Genomic DNA, 19,419 nt, shown 5'->3' with positions numbered 1-19,419 from the left:
CAAAAGCAGCTACAGTACAAGTCCGAAATGGCTGGTGTGTGCAGGTATGTGCCTTTGTAAACGTGGGAATATGCGTGTGTGCAAGTGTGAGTCTGTGTGTGTGTGTGTGTGTTGGTGAGTGAGAGAGAGAGAGATTAGCAAGATTACCAAGACATCCTTAAAGTCTCTATGCTACTGTGGTGCCATCTTCTGGTAGTGAAGCACAACAACCTTGTATTAATTATACAGCATAAATCACATACATTCAAAGAAAGTCACGACATGAAAAAGAAACGTTTTAAAAAAAACATTTAATATAGTGACACAGCATTTCAAATATTTGCTGACACTGGGTTTAAAATTTAGCATATTGGATAAAATGACCATTATAGTGAATGTACATTATACAGAAAACATAAGGCAGCCTGTACAACCTGTAGAATATAGCAGCTTGCAGCCTCTTTCAGTGCACATACACACACACACACACACACACACACACACATCCAGCCGTTTGTTCCCCACACATACACATAATGTTGTTATAATATAAAGCCATCTTAATCATTTACACTAGTAAAAGAGGTGTGTTAATGTGTTTCGGGGGCCATTCAGTCATCACAGTGAAGCCCATTACAGACAGTCCCGTTACAAAGACCATCCCATACACAGAGTCTGAAGCAACAGACTTTGTGACACTAATATCCAGAATGGAATGGAATTGGGGGTCTGCCAAGGTCTGAGTGTGGGGATAATTCATTCAACTCCAGCTCTCTCTCTCTCTCTCTCACACACACACACATACACAAACACACACACAGTGTTCCCTCTGCATTTTTCTTTTTTGCATAAAGACTGCTGCACACAGAAAACAGACACGCCCTGGATGAATTAACACTTGGTTGTAAGGATAGGATAGACGAGCCTGTGTGTACACATGAATGTTAACATGTTCTGTTGTTTTTCTATAAAGGCTGGGTAACCATACATTCATTTTACTTACACACAGACAGCCAAGAGCATACCCATATATACAGTCAGTGGCATTGCGTTACTGAACATGGTGTTTATCTAGGTGTTTCTGCACATTTGACATCAGTATAAAACTTGACTGAAAGCTGAAACCTGCCTATCGTAACATTCATATTTACTTGCCATAGATCTATAAGACCTAAATTACATTTAGAGTGTCACAAACACACTCATTAAAATACTATGTACAGTAAGGACCACTTTATCTAAGCCCATGGTGATGCATGGAGCTTGGTGAGAGTGCCCTTATGGTTGCTCTACCACTGGGTAGTTCTCTTAAGTGGCCCATCGATGTACTCTACAAAGGGAGCTGCTGGACCACTGCATTTGGTGTTCAATACATTCAAGTAATACCAGGAGTATTCACATACACACACATGAATCTGGTGGATTTGCCACAGTAAAAATTGTGAAATGGATGAAAACCACATATTTGTTTGTTCCTGGTTCAAGACACATAATCAACTTGCATTATGTACCTTTTTCCTTGCCGGCTGCTTCTGCTGTCTCACGTCTAAGATATGAACTGCAGCAACATTTAGTCCTCATAGTCACCCTCAATGACTCAGAGAAAGACACATAATGAACACAGAAACCTGGTGTCCTGAGTTACAGAGCATCTATTCAGTCCCCTGACAGTGATTTAAACTTTGTTATGTCTCTAAATGATCTCAGGGTTGGGGTAATATTTGAAGACCTTGTAGATCCATTGTGTGTAGAAGGGCACATTAATAAAGATGCCAGGCTGGTTGGCCCGAGCACAACCTCTGCCATGGACACTTACTCCAACAATAACCCTGATGTCACCATCCCGACACACCAGAGGGCCGCCGTAATCCCTCTGCAAAAGAAGAAATAGACAGCACATTTTTCTGTGTCAGTGGCTATCATCGCTGTTCACATTTTTTGGGAGGGTTAAATGAAACCAAAATGTATTTTAACACTCTGACAGACAGTACCACCAGCATTTGTGAACATGGGCAGCTCTCATCCAAAGCTAGAAACCACAAGACCGAGTCTTTGATAGCTGATGAAATTTAGTGCAACAGCCTCCAGCTGCTCTATTTACAGCAGGCTGACTGCTAAGCCCATGGATTCAAATAACATTTGTTTGAGATTTAGATCAAACTGGGCTTTGAAAGCGTGTGTGTTGAACCAAGGCGCTAAAACCCTCACTGGGAACAATTACTTTATCCATAGGACTAATGCATGCTTCTTGCTTACCCATATAAAACCTGAACAAACCTGACACCACTCAATTGAGCTTAAACATCCAGTTAATCCACAGCAAAATAATATCTACAGCAAAATAATAATAGGTTTACCTCACACACGCCTTCATTCCTCTTTCCTCCTGCACAGATATTGGTGTTTGTAATGTGGAGGTTCCCTCTGTGCATCTCTCTACACCTATCGCGACTCACAATAGGGAGGTCCACTGCCTTCAGGACATCATCATGACCAGTGCCTGAAAGAGATGGAAGCCGTTTTTAAAAACATGCTGCATTACCATGTCACTTAATTCATAATTAATTGACACAGACATTTGTAATAAAATTTGTATCACTATCTTATAGATAAGGTGAATGCAGAATGAAGTAGGACAACAACAGAAGCAATTACCAAACAATACCATTTTTTTACAGTAATTGAAATGACTAGCATTAACATGGATATGTACCATTCTTCAGTTGATTGAATAAATGCATGTGAAACCTCCCAGGTGGGGTGGGACCATTTTAGTCAAGAAATTAGCAAAGAAAAGACAAAACAGTGCAAAACCATGATATCTTAAGACTATAGGCATTAATTTGTAGCTTTATAGTGAATATTAGCACCTTGTGTCTCTCCCCATCCATACATTTTGCATATCGTTCCCTCTGGGATGGAGCATCCAGCAATAGGCAGCTGAATGGTATGGACATTGTCTGCTGGAAGGGCAGGCCTACACAAGTACAAAACAAGATCGGCATCACACACAGAAATATATAGTGTCAGTATATCACTTAAATTAGTTTTCCAGACACTCACTTAGAGAGTCGTAGAAGTGCTAGACTGGAGCCCTCAGGACCACATATCACATGAGCAATGCTGACTTCCTGTCTCTTGGACCAGTCAGGAGCGTCCTCTCGAATATCGGACACTCCCAGCCACACCCGATACTCACTTAGGTCTGGAACACTGAAAAGACACAAGATGGAGTTAATACTCTCCACTGAGCAGTCTGATCCAGACAAACACCTAGAGTCAGCTGTGCCTGAATATGGAAAATGACACACAACCCGAATGCATAAATAAAGAAAAGTGCACCGGCAGTTGAAGGTTAAAGCAAATGAGAGCAAAGTTACCATGAGGAGAAGCACTGTATGTCAGTAAGAACCCACTCCTCTCGTATTAGTGAGCCTCCACACCAGTGTAGTGATCTGGAAAAGAACACAAAACAGAAATGACACGTGATAGACTAATCTAACACATCAGCAGCTGTGGAGTACTGTGCATGACCTAATTCTGTCATTGTTTTACAAAGGGAATTCAGAGGAATCCAATCGACCCTCAGACATGCTAAATTTATTGAGAGGCATATTTTATTGTACTATGACAAGCCAACAGTAGAGTCCATCACATCACAAAATGTCCTGGATTACATTTTTTAACTTAAACAGCAGTTCAGACAGTCGTATCTCACTTTAAAGGTTGCAGGCAGCACTTTTTGGTTGCTCTTTGTAAACATTTCAGGTTGAGACAAAGCCGCTGATGTCGCCGCTGATGTTGTTGAGTGAATAAAAGGAGGGAGTGGCACAATTATTTTCTGATTGTTCCACATGCTTGCATTTGAAACCACAAATGCATTTACTCACACCTCTGTGCAGCCTTGCAGAAAGGTGGCACCTGGCAGAGTTTTGTGTGAAGGCCTTCCTGCCCTGCCTGTGTTTATTTGTTGTTGCGGGTCACAAATAACAGAACTGATTTGTTCTGGTTAGGAATGATGGCTGTGTTTGTTCTTGTGTACTGGAACAGGGTGCGCTCAGGTAATTTGGGTGCCATCATGATAATCCAGTTTCAAACTGCATTTTTGGCACACAGCCTCTGTCCTGTCATCACTCGGTTTATGGTACACCCACTTAGTTGAGGCATTTGGCATGCCGTCCTTCTGGTAAACTGAAATGTTACAGTTTGATGTTTACCGATGCTAAAACAATGGGGCTGTTTCATTGAACTGATTGTCATTGTATGACTGGCTGCTATACCTACATGTGTAAAAGTCTAAAATTGGAGTCTTCTGAAACAACATTTGAACCTTACATTTTAAAGTCAAAAAAGGGGAATCTGGGCGTTTTGAGCCAGATGCTCTGCTGTTCTCCAGTGGTAGGGTAAAATGTGTAGAATGCTAAACCCTGTCATACCCTTTCTGTATGCTGACCATCCAGCTGCCTTCTGATATGCCCACCGGACCTCCTCCCACGATTCTGGTCCTTTTATGGACAAAACACCCCACGGAGGACAGCTCAGCTAGAAGAAAACAAAACAGAAACACACACATAGAATGTGTACACTCATAAACAATGCATTTAATTCGATTCATGAATATGTATTCACAGGCACAGGCATGCTGTAGATGATGTTGACATATTGTTTACACACTCACAATACAAGAGGCGCTTGAGCTGCTTAATGATCCACCGTAATCATTATTAGATATAAAACCTAACCTGTTACTGTTAATGACGCCATTAATTCAGGTCATTATTCAATATGTTCACACAACACAGTAATTTCATCTCCAGAACTAAAGAGAGTCGGGGATTCAGCCTCTGCTCTTCAGTTATTATGGGCATAAGAACAGCACACAAAGCAGCATAATGTCCAGCATCATGCACTGTAATAGCTGGACATAAAAACCAGTCAGTTGACTTCTGAAAGCCCACTGCTAGTCTTTGAGACTATTGGATCAGGAGCTTAGCAAACACAGACAAGGCTGACGGAGACACTCACCCAGTGGAATGCTGTTCTCTAAATCATCACCTGCAAAAGAGAGGATGCAAGCAAGTTATTAAGGAGTATAAACTGATACAAAGGCGACCTCCCCCCCACCGGGCTGTTAATTTCACAGTGGCAGTACAGTACAGCTGTGTTTGTCTGAGCCTGATTTAGCAGGGTCTATTAGCGACATTAGTATATAATCACGTTTAACCATGAATCGTTGTATTTTTGTCTAAAATGAGCCCTTCAAACAAAGTGTGCGTGCGTCCTTTTCTACAGAGCCTGCTGTGGTGCACTGCCATATTCCTACATTAGCCCAAACTGGGTTTTTTTTTATCTTCTCTGTGTTGAAAGCCCTGATTGGCTCTTCTGGAGTGAGGGAGGACTGCAATCTGCAATCTCAACACTAGTTGGCAGTAAATGACACACACTGCTCCTTTAAGTGTTTTTGCTATAATTTCTGTTTTGGTCTAAAAACCGAAATGCTCTCCTAAAAATTTTACTATTATTTCTGTATGTTTAGGCAGATTACAGACTATATTAATGGGAGTTTGTCAGGTTGGTTATAATAATCCAAAATGTAACAGCATTGTTGACAAGTCATTTAGACAGGAGTGTATATGCTGGATTGTGTAACATGCTGTTATGTTACATTAGCAGCTAATGAATAATTTGTATATTTCTATGCACCAGATGCATACAGTCATGATGCCTCTGGCTCATGGTCCATGTGGGAATACTTAGTAAGACACCCTGCCCTGCCCAGTCTTCCTAATGAGTTGCGGATCACGCTGACTTGCATGTGTACACAGACTTACACATTGTAAATCAAGTGTGTGTGTTTCTACGTAAGCTAGAGTGAAAACAAATCTACGGTAGTTCAGTCTTTGATCTAGTATGACAAGTATGACAAGGCCACAATGTCTCACTGTGTTTTCTCCAAGCATGTCCCTCTAAGCAAGAGTGTGCACACCTAAAGGTATTACATGTACATGTGTATATAGACTCACATGGTTTTACATTGCAGTAGTCCCAGGGTATGGCAGAATTATTGGTGTAACACCAGGGACCGTGTTTGTCTTTATCAGGATTTCTGCAGTAGTTTCCCTCCAGGCCGGCCATCAGCATGCCCCTCTCACCACTGAATGAACACAGAAAAACAAAAGATTCCTTGACTAATCTTACATCAACAGTCAGTATGCCCTTAGGACATTGTTCAAAACAAGTTTTTTTTCTCCTTTGAGTAAGTCTAAAGGTTTTTACATTGATTTATAACTATTAGTAAAAGCTGAATGGATTCATCCAGATATGATCTGAACTAAATACACAGCTGTGTAGGCTCTCTCCCTCCAGACAAGATAAGGAGGCGATCCGCAGAGGAATTACTCACTCAGACAGTATGCACCCACCTACATTCACATATTTAATGCATGCTCATGCAGACGTATCCCACACATGAGTGTATTCTCATAGTATCTTAGAACCACAAACAAAATTCTTTCTCAGACTAAATTCCAAATTGTAATTAAAAAAGAGGCACTAAATAGAGGGGAGTCTGATGACCAGATTACAGTGATCCAGAGTTTCAAATCAGTGTGTTTACATGTATTATATTTCTGGCACAGCCAGCTCATGCTGTGACTCCCTAACCCTGACTTTTGACCCATGACAGGATCCAAGCTGTGGAGTTGAGTAGCTTTGAAGGGTTCCTACAAAGGAGGGGTTTGGGGTCAAGGGTGAGGAGTGGAGTGTATATCCCCCAGCCAAGTGATCACTGGGAGTCATTCCTGCTGAGTTAGGTCATCTTCAGGGAAACACTTTTCTAACCACTAAGAGATGCTGGGGAGGCTAGTCATGGTACCCGCAGGAGCTGTTTTGTCCTCTGAGAACCAAGAGGCTTGACTTGATCTGCTAACAACAATACGATTTAACTAGAGGTCAATAATAAGTTGCCTTCCTGCATTACAACCACGTTTGCACACATGGTTTTCAGAAACACAGGCGCATTGTTGTGCTCAAGCTTGCACCAACTTTCCAAGACCTACTTTTGATACCTATAAAATATGCATGTCTTTTACTCATTATCATTTTGTTAGGTGTCTGCCAGCTGTCTAACAGTGTTACATCCTAATCTCTATTTTACAGAGACATTTGTCTGAGATATATTAATGGCACAGGTGGTTTTGGACATCAGTGGAATTTGAGAAAGTTCATTTTCTGTTAGGAAGTAGCAGGGATCCAGTGGGCTGACCTGTTGCTGTGGTCTCTCCAGGGAGCACAGGGCAGGTTTGATCTAGTCCTTGACTGCTGTCCTTGGTAATTCTCTCCGAAGCTTTCATAGCAGTCTGCATTTGGACACGAAGACAGAAATAAAATGAGACAGTCATTCACAACACATGTCCCACATACAAACATACTAGAGCTTAGAACAAAAACATGCAAAACAGACTCCACAGGCATCCTTTGCCACTTTAAAGTGTAGCATCATGTATAGAGTACTGTTAGATAGAAAAAAAACCCTTAGATGAGCTATCATGGTTGTCATTAGATCTAGAATATGCAAAGCTGAGAACATAAAAGAAGTCTTCCACAATGCTGCCTTACAAAATGCATGGGTCATAAATAGGTTTCTAAAACTGTGTGTCACCCTGAATTTTATTTCTATATGGGAATGTATTCAACCCTCCAGGGTAAGCCACAACACAACCTCAGACTGGGTTTATAATCCTGATGCAAGGGCACACAATCTTAAAGAAAGATCCCCTGGGAAATCTGAATTTGTGTATTCAGCCATAGATCTACATCTTTTACTTCCAAATCTCTTGCTACCCCAAAAAGAATCTCAAGCAGCACTAATCCGTCCACTCCATCTTTCACTGTCCAGTGAGACCTGACCATTCAGAGCTGCTGTCAGATTTTATTTATGGTGAGAAATGGTGGTCAGTCCTTCCCACAGTCATATAGGGCTACAGATTTCCGTAGGGACGGAGGAAACATGGTTACGAAACCAATATATGTGGTTACAGGGTCTCATAAGAACTCACCAGTCCACAAAATATGAAAATACCAAGTATTTCCATGCTTCAACAGCCTCTCCCTTGATACTTTCAGTGTCAAATAAAGATGCTAAGTCTCTTACCACTACCAGGCTTGTTTTGGGTGCCGCACTGAGGGATACTGGTGCAGAACATTGTGCGGACTCTTGGGTCTGTAGTGAAGCACCAGGGGGATTCTTGACCATCTGGATTCCGACAATAGTTCTCGCGCAGGTCCCTAGAAAACACAAGGAAAATCATCCTGCAATCTGCTCAGATACAAGTACATGCTGGTGGGTGAGTGAGTGGATGGTTGCCTCATGTTTCTGACTCACTTGCAGGGGTAGGCTTGAGGTATGAATGTGTGGTTATGGGGATACTGAGAGTCCCAGCGTTGGCAGGTGAGTCCAGTGGGCGTCACATCTACTGTTCCCCTGTATCCGTCTCCTCTCCCCTGGTAACACTCAGTTGTTTCTACCACATTGCTTTTAGGAGGCGTTTCTGTAAAGAGAGCAGAAATATTACAAAAAAGATCAATTTTCTTGCCATAGTCATAACCTTTCTACATGGGCAGAATTGAAAGATTGGACAAAATTAGACTATGGGGAGAAACACTGATGCATACAGATCATGATATACCATGTCAGTGGTCAGCTATTAGCCAATGTCCAGGCATCAGTGAGCATCTGTTGCCCTTGTTTTTGGCACTGGTCAGACCTTTGGTGACAGGTTTTTGGCAAATTAAACATGTTGAATAGGTAGCAGAACCCGTCAATTAGAGATCATTTTGACTGACTCTTCAAAATGACCTCTGGATTGGTGTAAAAATAATAGACCAGGACTGCTTGGTTTGAGTATTTGTATAACTGCAGAGCAGTCTGCAAGACTACTGTCACCTGCTGGTATGAAGATCTATTTCCTCTCCTATAGGCATTGTAGTCCTGACATTAGGTATGTGGTATGACTTTGATCCTACATTGGCTGCATACCAATGTGTCCCTGGGCAAGACACCTAACTCTAAGTTGAGTGGGAAAAAAAAGCTCTATATAAATACACAACTTCATGTAGTATGACTTTTGGACTTAACTGACACAATATGATGCTATGGTTTATATATTTCTCTCAAGCACTGAAAAAACACAAAAGACAACACACTAAATAATGGTCGTGTTAAATTCTACACCAACCGACACTTCTACTGGAAGTAATTTGGTTTGCTAATTTATGCAGCCATTTGCATACAACTGATAACAGCCTAATTTAGGTGAAATAGTTGATGGGAAGATTTTGAAAACAGTAACTGTGACCCGCACAGTTGAGACGTGAGAGCTGAGCTTTCTGAGATTGAGGTAAACTTCAGCTGAACTATAGCACTCCTCTGTAACCTTGGTAAATTGCTTTATAAAAATACTTTGATAACATACCAAACATATTTGAATTTGCCTACCATTTGTAAGACTAGTTTTTCCCACCCGAGGTTCCTGGAAAGTTCACAAGGTTGAAAGTCGTTCTTTTGTGTTGCGCTTTGCATTTTCACAGAGCGACCAGGAAGAGTAAACAAATATTTTAATAGACGTTTTAAAGGTTGACGGTCTTAAATTTCCTCTGAATGACATCCTCTGCAAAAACATGGGCATCTGAGCGCAGATCACTTGATTATTGTTGGCCACAAACTGCAAGCAAAACTATTTTTTTTTTCAAATGATGGATTATAACAGTGCTGTGAAAAAACTTGTATGGGACCAAACAGCACTATTAAGTAATGCAAGCCTCACCCTGAACCTTCAAGAAGGCGGTTTGAGGAGGGAGGTGTAAGAAGAATGTCATTTGGACCATTGTTCCATAGTCACACAATTTTATCTCCCAGTAAACTCCAAATGGTTCAGACAGTTTGCAACCAAATCAGGTGTGCCTATATTTCCACCCACACGTCTTGTGCTATAATAAGAGCAGCAAATATTATTTTTATATACATATGCAAACTAATAAAAAATATTACAATAATAAGTTCATGGTTTCTATTCAGTGAAGTAGTACAATTGTCATAGTGTGTTGGTGCATTGTAGTAGTGTGAATGACTAAAGGAGTGAGAGCTGAACAAACTGGACAAACAGCTGAATGCTGCAGGCCAACAGAGAGGAATGTGCTGCCAGACTGAAGGTGAAGGTGTCATGCTGCGTGCATAAGTCCATCCATCAATGATGAGCTGATGAAAATTAAATTCAACTAGGAAAACTCTGCTTGCTGTCAAGACGTTATATGAGTTAAAATACATGGTAAAAATGGGGATTGCCATGTATTATCATCCATTTACCATCCTCTCTTTACTTGATACCCACAGCCTGCCCCATGACAGACTTCGACTAGTTGCCCATGGGTACATTTTAAAGTTGTTTATACTAAAGATTTAATTTAACTACACAATTTTACTTTTATTGTTGTTTTCTTTGATTATTTTAACCTGTTTATATCTGAATTGGAAATTAATTGTAGGCCGATAAAATATGTATGATTAGTGGTAGTGGGTAGCTCACGAGCCAAAGAAGTACGGGCACCCCTCACCCAGAGTATATTGTAACAGGGAAACGAGGCATCAAATCTTATCTGTTCAACTTTTCTTCATAGAAAGGCACCGTTAGACACTAGGTTCATTAGGCTCAGCACTGTACACAACTACATTCAAAAATGTGTAAAGTTGGAGTTCTTCAGTTCTCTAAAGCAGATATTTTCTGTTCATACAATATGTCTAAAAATAGATCTGAACTAGTTTGACAGTAAACAAAAGAAGAGGCCCTGTCAAAAGAACACTTTATCTTTCTGTCTCTTGCTCTGTCCTCTCTGCCTTGTTTTGATTAAGACTAACTGGGTCGTAAACTTGGTCCATTCCCAAAAAAACTCCCATATCAGAGAGCAAGTGAGAGAAGGATAGAGAGCACAGGGTGGGAGACAGTTTTTGGAGGGGGAGAAAACAGGGGGGAACAGTGAATCACTGAGTCCGTATGGAGGAGTGCCATCTAGTAAACATGGTGCCAGGACTGCTGATGATTTTAGCAGGCAGAGCAAGCCAGTCATAGACTCAAGAGAAATAAGCTGAGCCCAACAATAACACTAGATCCGTCTCTGTTTTATGTTCCTGAAGCCCACAGTGGCTCTTACAGGGACGTCGTCACTGATTGCAGGGTGACTAAAGCATACAGTATCTGCTGGTTTACTACAAATGCAAAGACACACAGCAAGCAAAGCCAGATGTGACACACACACACACTGAGCCCTTACACATCAATCACACCACTTACACCAAGTATATGAGTTGTAATGAAAGTGATCTGCTAGCAGTGTGTGTGAGACCCTGGTGCTGTGTCTGTACGTTTTAAGGCAGGTTAATGTGGAGCAGCAACTGAGCTCTGTGCAGCTTGACTACAACACAGAAGAGCTGGCATAGAACAATAAACAGCAGGCCAGCGGCGCAGGGGCAAAATAAACATTCCGGCTATTAGAGAAGACATAACAGGGAGCCAAACCTAAGAGAGGAACTCTGCCTCTGTGTGTGTGTATAAATGTTATCGGCCAATAAGACAGAGAGGAGTGGTGAAATGAAAGGTACGGGAAGTTGTAAATCCTGGTGAAGTCAGTCATACTTCACTGGCCTGTTTTGAACACAGCCTCTCACATACATGAATATAATCTCCACTTAACATGTATGTTTCTAATGCATTCAACCACACACAAATAAACATGCATGCATGCTTACCGCAGACTTTGATGTTGCAGTACTCCCACGGTGTGTTAGGGTCTGTGGTAAAACACCAGGGTCTGTGGCGTCCGTCTGGGTTCCTACAGTAGTTATCATCCAGACCTTTGTCAGGGTGCCTAATACAAAGCGTGCAGAATAACCAACTCAGTGTGTGGACTACAATAATATGGGCAATATACTGCTAAATCACAAACATTGTTGTAGCTCTGGCTCTAATATTGCACTACTGGAACGAACTCTGGGCAACGGTTCCACTGGTATATAGTGTTTTACAGAACAGACAAAATGTCAAGACTTATAATACAGGGCATTAATTGTTGTATAGACCTGTGAAGACATCAATAGCTGATCTATCATTTTAGGCATTTTGAAGTTTTGCAAAGTTTTACAACTTTACAAATAATAATATGCAAATGTACAGTCACAAGGTTAGTATTCAGATTTATGAATATTTGTTGACATCACCATATCACAGATTTCCTTACATGGTTATTTGATCCAGGCACAGTAAATCCACAGCTCATTGGATATTGCCAATTGGCAGGCTTAGTTGGCTAATCAGATGAAAGTGGACTTTTTTAAAAAGGCAGGTGCTATAACAGCTTGTTTTGGACAGACAACGCATAAAGAGCCCGTAGATTTTTAAAGTGTGAATCATAAAAATGTAGAGATGGAAATTAGCTTGTAAGTCCCTTTTTAAAACTCAGGAGTACATAAAAGCAGAATCATGCTTTCAGTTTCTCAAGCAGAACTAAACAGTTGACACCATTGCATGCAACTGACACATTAATAACTGGAGTGGTGGAAGGACTCCATCTGTGAATCTGCTCAGAACTCAGGGGAGTCAGGAAGAAAATAAGTTGCACCACTACAGGTGTTCTACAGTAAGTCATTCCCAAGTCGCACTGCCTCAAGGCATGCAGTATAAGGCTGTGGGACCTTCTCATTACATTAGTGCTGTAAGCAGTCTGGGACCTCGTTTACACAAACAGTGGGATGATTAAGGATGTGTTAACGAGTCCCCTCTAATCCAGACCACCTGCCATCCCACTTGCTGGAACAGTTCGCAGATAGGCGTACGCACGGCTGATACACAAGGATCATGTAAGGGATACTACTACAGATTAAACTATGTGGTCTCCCTATAGTTTAGACATAAATCTGCTTTCTAATCTACAGTGCTTACAGGAATTTGGGCCAATTAAGTTCGAATTTAGAGTTTTCCCAGCATAAACACAATTACACACTAGATTCCAATTGCATTCCTTTGGGGAAAACTTTCACCGGCTCACCCTAAATCACTTCATCATCTGAGCTGGTGCCCCACAACCACATGAAATTGTTATATGGACGTATTATTGGATTTGCTATTCTCATGCTTGTTGCTATTATATGCATATCCATGTGTGTGGGGTTATGTGTGATTGAGCATGCACAATTTAGTGTTATGCTGATACATGTGTGTGTGTGTGTGTGTGTGTGCGCGCATCACCTCTCAGGGTGGTACAGGTGTCTGTGTGGCTCATCCAGGTCCCACCGTTGGCATTCTTTTCCACTTTCTGTGTGGTCCATAGGTCCTCTGTAATCTTCCCCATTACAGGTCATACACTCAACTATACAGCAATAAAACACAAATGCACGCACAGACACACATCCACAAAGAGGCAGGCAGTTTAGAGACATACAGAATCAAATTTTTTAACAAACACAATGAAGCAGATACCGGTAATGATCATCTTAGTGGTGCAGTTGTGGGTTTAAACATCCGTTAAAATATTTAAAATTTAGATTTTCTGCTCCAGATTTGTTTATGGCAACATTTTGCTACAAACTCTGCAACAATAAAGTACTTCATAGAGACCCATTATATGCACATAATGTATGGAAGGCCCTATTCTGTGTCAGGCTAATGAAGGCAAAGATCTTTTTCATTTGTTGCATGGTGAGCACAGCATACACTGTCTTGTGTAAACAACAGAGAGGATTCAGATTAGAAACAGATGTTTATGAGTCGGCTCCTGTCATGACAAAGCACATTTAAGACCATATTTGTGCTGCTACACGCCATGTTTGTGTGTGTCTGTGTATGTTTTCTATTAAGACCGGTTAATTTCTGGAGAAAACCTTCCAGCCATTTTTGTCTGAAAGAGCACAGGCTCTCCATCAAAATAAAAAGTCATTATCTCCATTGTACAACTTGTGATAACCCAGTGGGACGCCATATGTGAGCTGGAGAGCAGAGAAGGAGTCCCATTTTGTCTTATCGAACCACAACCTGGTTTCTCATTAAAGTGATCCAGTGTCACACATGCAGAGGAAACAACCTCCTTGACAGCATGAATCCACAGGGATTATATAACAGAGGTCATTATCAGCCTCTCCTGACAGTAACATTGTGTGATATAACTTAGTGGGTGAAAGCCATTGAGAACGGTCTTTTCTTTCATCACAACCATGTGTTGTGCCACAGGGCTGGATGAGACAGCGAACAATTCACGTAGAGCAGAAGCAGGGATTAATATCCGCTAACATTCCGACACCCGGTTCTTTAAGTTCAAAACTCGAGCCTGATGCAATGAGAGAGGACAGCACAAACTGAGCCACACACCTGGAAACAGCTGTGGCAAATGAAGAAACCCTGTGCACCCACACACATAGACATGCACAGATGTAAATGTTGCTTGGTCCAAGTATGTAATTTGCTGCAGATTATTAAGCTTCAAGTGGTGAGACATTTACAATATGGACAGGGGATTATTTTAGGATAAACATGCAGGCATTGTCTTTGTGTATATGTGTGCAACCTACCCTGTGAGCACTGTGGTATGCCGCACTCCTGGTGTCTGAGGTAAGGATGGGGGTCAGTGGTAAAGCACCACGGGCCAACAGTAGAGTTGTCTGGGTTGCGACAGTAGTTTTCTCTGAGGTCTTTCTTCCTGAACCTCTTTGACATGAATCTGTCAGGAGCAAAGCAGCAGTTACTCCAACAAACACATGTACCAAGGCCAGCTGCCAATTATTTGGTCTCACATGCAGAGCAACCTCTTTTTTTTTTTAAACACCCAAGGCAACAGTTTGTGTCGTGTCTTTTTAATCTCTATGAGCTGCTGCTTGACAGACAATGTGCCGGTAAATAAGGTATTAAGTAACAGACTGAATCATCAAAGGCATGATATTGTTAACATGAACAACACATTAATGTGTAAAAACAACATTAGTTTTCCATGAGGCGGGTTCTGAATGTAATGTAAATACACTGATGAATGACTCATATCTTTTACATGAGGCGACCACATGTTTGCGGTCAGCAGTTGATGGACACTGTGAGTCGAGCTATGTTATTGCACATGATTATAAAGAGATAAAGTTATGAAGCAGTCTGTCAGAGCCGGGGGTAAGAACAGGTACAGAAATGAAAGGGTCTCCGCTGGGCAATCAAAAGAAATGAAACCTTTCACTGATAATACGGCTATTTGTTCATGTGTGTGTGTGTGTGTGAGTTTCTTAGGCCTGTAAGTCAACTGATAAAACATACAAAGTGAATGGCTTTAATTGGCTGATTTACAGACACATTGACAGCAGTCTGATAAAGCAGGTTCACAGGAGGTACACCTCTGCCTTTTGATTCTCCTGCTTTGTAGTGACAAAGCATTTCAAAGTCATTTAACACTTCTGAAGAAAGGAGAATGGACTTTTTAAGTCCCTTTCATCGTTTGCAGACTCTTGTTAAAAAATTGCCATTGGGCAGGTATTTCATGTGACATTCCCCCTTTTTTCTCCTGTTCTACTATCTTTCTGTTACAATTCATATCATTTTACATCCCATTTCTCCTCCAGATAATGGCAACAATCTGCAGGCTATCAACTTGAACACTAAGTTTTGTTGAAGCTTTTGATTGTGCGATAAGCCAGGCCTGCTGGGTTCTGTCAGTAAAGATTAACAAAGAAAATGTTTGTTGGTATTGTTAACAAGCACAATACATCATACATATTCTTACACAGCCATCATCAGTTGGAGCTGATTTACCACATCTTTTTTATTCTTACAGTGGCTTGCATCAATGACTCTGACTTCACCCATATAATCAGTGTTGTCTGTGGTTTTATTGTCAATGGAGCTCCTCCAGACCTAAAATATAGGCAGTATAACTGTATGACACAGTTAACATACTGTATGCATTTTCTGATGAATGATGATGTCCTGCAAGCTGGATTTTAGTGCAATGCTCTTGGTAATTGTGATGGATTTAAAGCAAAAGCCTGAACAGTAGATATTTTTTTATTCTGTAACCAGAATAATAATGAGCTTGAGAATACTTGTGCCAAAGGGAGGTCTTTGCTTCCTAATGCTCCCCAGTGTTGGTCTTCCCACATTGTCCTCCCTTGACAAGAAATACTGCACTGCAAGCATGGCTACCATAAATCTAGATAATTATTTGGGTTTTAACTTAACAATTAACCAGCGTTATTTAGATCTAAGTCTCCAAAGGAAAGCCTTTGTATACTTTAAATGCTATGTGTTTTCTTGGTCATTTGTGTCTTCGAAAATTGTTAAGTAAAGGCTGTATATTAGCTATGATCCTAATTCTAGTAGAATACATGCACACACACACACACACACACACACACACACACAGATAAACAGAAGAGCCACAGCAGGAAGTGATCTGTGATTCTGTAAAGTGTTACTATGAGGTCAGATCTGATGAATGACCGCTCCCTGGAGCCTAATCAACCCTTAATATATCACACTCATATACGCATACAGAGTAGCCTCTGGCTACCAACTAATTGTATCACTAACAGTCAGAAGCACACTTGTAACACGATTGAGTTTGACATTGTGGTGACAAACTGCATTGGACTCTTACTTGTGTTCATGAGGAATAGGAGAGGCCCAGGCTTGGCACAGGATCCCACTCACCGTCACCGACCTCCGCCCTCTGTAGCTCTGACCGGTCCCCACTATACATTCCCTCACATAGTCTGAAAGAGACATGGAGGGGAGGAGGAAGAGGAGAATAGGCACAGAGAGACAAAATAAGTGATGATCCAACAACCTGATTGTAGAGTTTTGTACACAACGTGAGCACGTAGATGATGAAGAAAACAGAAGGAGAAGACAATGCCAAAAGTCAGGTCTGTTTTAATAGCCTGCAAAATTTGGATTGAGTAAAATAGGCTACACAGCTTGCATGATAACTGTTGTGGTCAGTCAGATTGAAATAGGGTGGGAATTTCCATTGTTTACACACTGCTTAATGACAGAAAATGAACCATAATGTACTGTAACGCGACAATCCTTGCCCCTCCTTGTCATTCCCTTGAGGGTCCCCATCATTACAAAGCTTGCTCTGAAAGTCAGTTTACTTTATAATCACAACAAAAAGATGTTTTATCTGATGTAACAGCATGTTGACGGGGGACATGAGTCCAGTTTGAGCCGACAGAGTACAGGTAGAATAGCAGAGGGCACCTTTCTTTTGATAGAGTTGGTAGTTGAAGTTCTGGTGGCTCTGAGCTCCTGGTGAGATCCTGTCGAATGACAACCACTGGCATTTCTTGGTTTTGTGATCATACAGGAATGCTCTATAAGGAAGGAAGGAATAAGGAAGAAAAAAAACAAAGAGAGGGATAAGATGATAACGGTCAATTTTCCTTATCAAGGAAAAAAAAGAGGCCCCAGGGCAAATAACACAGTTAATATGCAAAGAGCAAGGCCTGCAAAACCAGATGGACAGCAATGGTTTAATGCCTGTGGAACTCACGGTTAAGGAAGTTGTGAAAGCACCTTTAAATGTGAACTGAGTTATGTTACAAAATAAACAACAAAGCGTAAACACACCTGCAGGTAAAGGGCACTTTTTTGTTGCGGCTGCAGGCTTTAGCACACCTGTCCAGGCTCAGATTCTTGCTTTTGGTCAGGTGAGACGAGTCAGGAACCAGCTGGATGCCATCAGTTTTCTGGTAGTCCTGAAGTGCATTTCTTCTTTCCTCTGATGAATAATTATATAACAGGGTTAGAACCATTCAGCTACAGTTTAACTAACACTCATCTATTCATATTATGTTGTTTAATTTCAGTTTTTTTGGAAAATCATTTATACAACATTCATTTATCATTACATTATAATGCAAAGTAGTCTGATTTAACTAGTTATATTAGCTCTGCAGGACCTAATGAGATGCACTGCTATTTATCATTGGTCCCAAGTGAGATGCAGACCATGCTCACACAGGTGGAGGGCGGGCTGTGCAGGCTCACTGTGTGATTGTTGGCAGGTTTGATAGATATTTGCATATTACAGAGAAAACTCCTGACACATCCTTTTTTCCTCCTCCTACCTGTCTGCCTATATGCACTCCAGCCAATTTAAGTGTTTTATACACACACGCACGCACAGATACACACACACGCACGCACCGAATCACTTGGCATCTCTTACGCTTCCTTCGAATGAATGTGTAAACAACAGAAGGACGTCACACAGAGCTGCTTTCACATTCAGTGTTGTTGGATGGTGAACAAGCTGAGGAGGGTCACAGAGGACCAGAGGCTGCGTGTTTGTCCGATACCAAACTTGAGTTCACCGGCTCGCCAGTTCCTCTGCCTCTGTGCCAAAGAGCAATGAACCGCGAAAGTCGCACTCTGTTGGAAGTGCAGGATGACTGAATGGTTTCCTTTTAAAGGGTCATCCTGCGGGACAGTGGGCAATGCGTTCACTGTAATTCACTCATTACTTTATCCAGTCAGATATGCTCCCTCTTTGCGCTGTAATGCGCTCGGGTTTGGGGAGATGAATACTGTAAGGAAAAAAGACTCAGCTCTGCTGTGTAACAATAGCATCATTGTTAAAGCAATGCCTATTAGATTTCATGATTATAAATATAATGGCAACATCTCGCAAAGTGAAAGAAGAGCACAGAACTCAGTCGCTCTGAACTCCTGTTTGACAGTCTGTTCAGCGTGGAGCGCAAACCAGCGCGTTCAGACACGGCAGGCGTCAGGCAGCGTTCCGGGCAGTTGTAAATAGTTTTCGGCAAACTTACCAGAGTAAGACACGACCAAGAATCCGAAAATGAGCTTGTAAATCCACATCGTCTCGTCCCACAGCTACAGTTCAAGAAACAAACTGGAAACGCTGCGTACTGCGCTGTCGGACTGCAACCAGGAGATGTTGCTTCCACCACTGCACAGATGATGCGTCTCCTCTCTAAGTACTTCGTCGCCTCCCTCCCTCCCCCTCGCTCTCCCTCGCTCTCTCTCTCTTTTTCCCCCCCTCCCTCCCTTTGCGCGTGTTTATCTCTCTTCCTTTCGCCTGTTGTTTTTCTAGCTCTCCATCCATTTTCACCCACACCAGTTTCCAGTTTAGTGTATTTGTCCTGAATGTCACACTGAGTACTGCCAAAGCATCAGTGACACCACGTGGTCTGCGTTTTCATGTACTTAATAACTTTTTAAGTTACTGTGGACATCACATTTGATGTCATTTCTTTCTTTCTTGACAAGCTTCTGGAACTCCATGAACAATCAATGTCAGAGGTTTTTGGTATTTTTGGACAAATATATGAGCATTTGGAATGATGAATGTTAAAAACGTTGGGGCAGAGCGTGAGGTGCAGCTGCCTTCTGTGGC

At 41.5% G+C, this 19,419-nt stretch overlaps 1 protein-coding gene across 1 annotated transcript; it reads right to left on the bottom strand.

Annotated features, from left to right (window-relative positions):
* Positions 1-271: 271 nt before the first annotated feature.
* Positions 272-18,982, bottom strand: hgfb (hepatocyte growth factor b). Its single transcript, XM_028431631.1, has 18 exons — positions 18,833-18,982; positions 17,628-17,778; positions 17,259-17,371; positions 16,654-16,768; positions 14,591-14,739; positions 13,275-13,395; positions 11,780-11,898; positions 8,363-8,528; positions 8,132-8,265; positions 7,244-7,337; positions 6,003-6,133; positions 5,005-5,034; positions 4,416-4,521; positions 3,360-3,434; positions 3,043-3,192; positions 2,850-2,956; positions 2,337-2,479; positions 272-1,852 (listed from the first exon to the last, which is right to left on the bottom strand). The coding sequence occupies exons 1-18, from the start codon at positions 18,879-18,881 to the stop codon at positions 1,673-1,675; spliced, it is 2,133 nt and encodes a 710-aa protein (XP_028287432.1). The 5' UTR covers positions 18,882-18,982; the 3' UTR covers positions 272-1,672.
* Positions 18,983-19,419: the final 437 nt, after the last annotated feature.

Source organism: Parambassis ranga, chromosome 19 (assembly GCF_900634625.1).
Source record: "Parambassis ranga chromosome 19, fParRan2.1, whole genome shotgun sequence".
In the NCBI taxonomy this organism is placed as follows: Eukaryota; Metazoa; Chordata; class Actinopteri; family Ambassidae; genus Parambassis; species Parambassis ranga.
The sequence above is the reverse complement of the archived record's forward strand: the minus strand, read 5'-3'. Positions and strand labels throughout refer to the sequence as shown.

Excerpts from the sequence above, each read along its gene's own strand:
- hgfb (XM_028431631.1), bottom strand. The coding sequence starts at position 18,881 with ATGTGGATTTACAAGCTCATTTTCGGATTCTTGGTCGTGTCTTACTCT. Across the intron at positions 16,769-17,258 it reads CCAACTCTATCAAAAGAAAG|ACTATGTGAGGGAATGTATA; the intron begins GTGCCCTCTGCT and ends TGTCTCTTTCAG. Across the intron at positions 3,435-4,415 it reads ATGGTCAGCATACAGAAAGG|ATCACTACACTGGTGTGGAG; the intron begins GTATGACAGGGT and ends GTTCTTTTCCAG.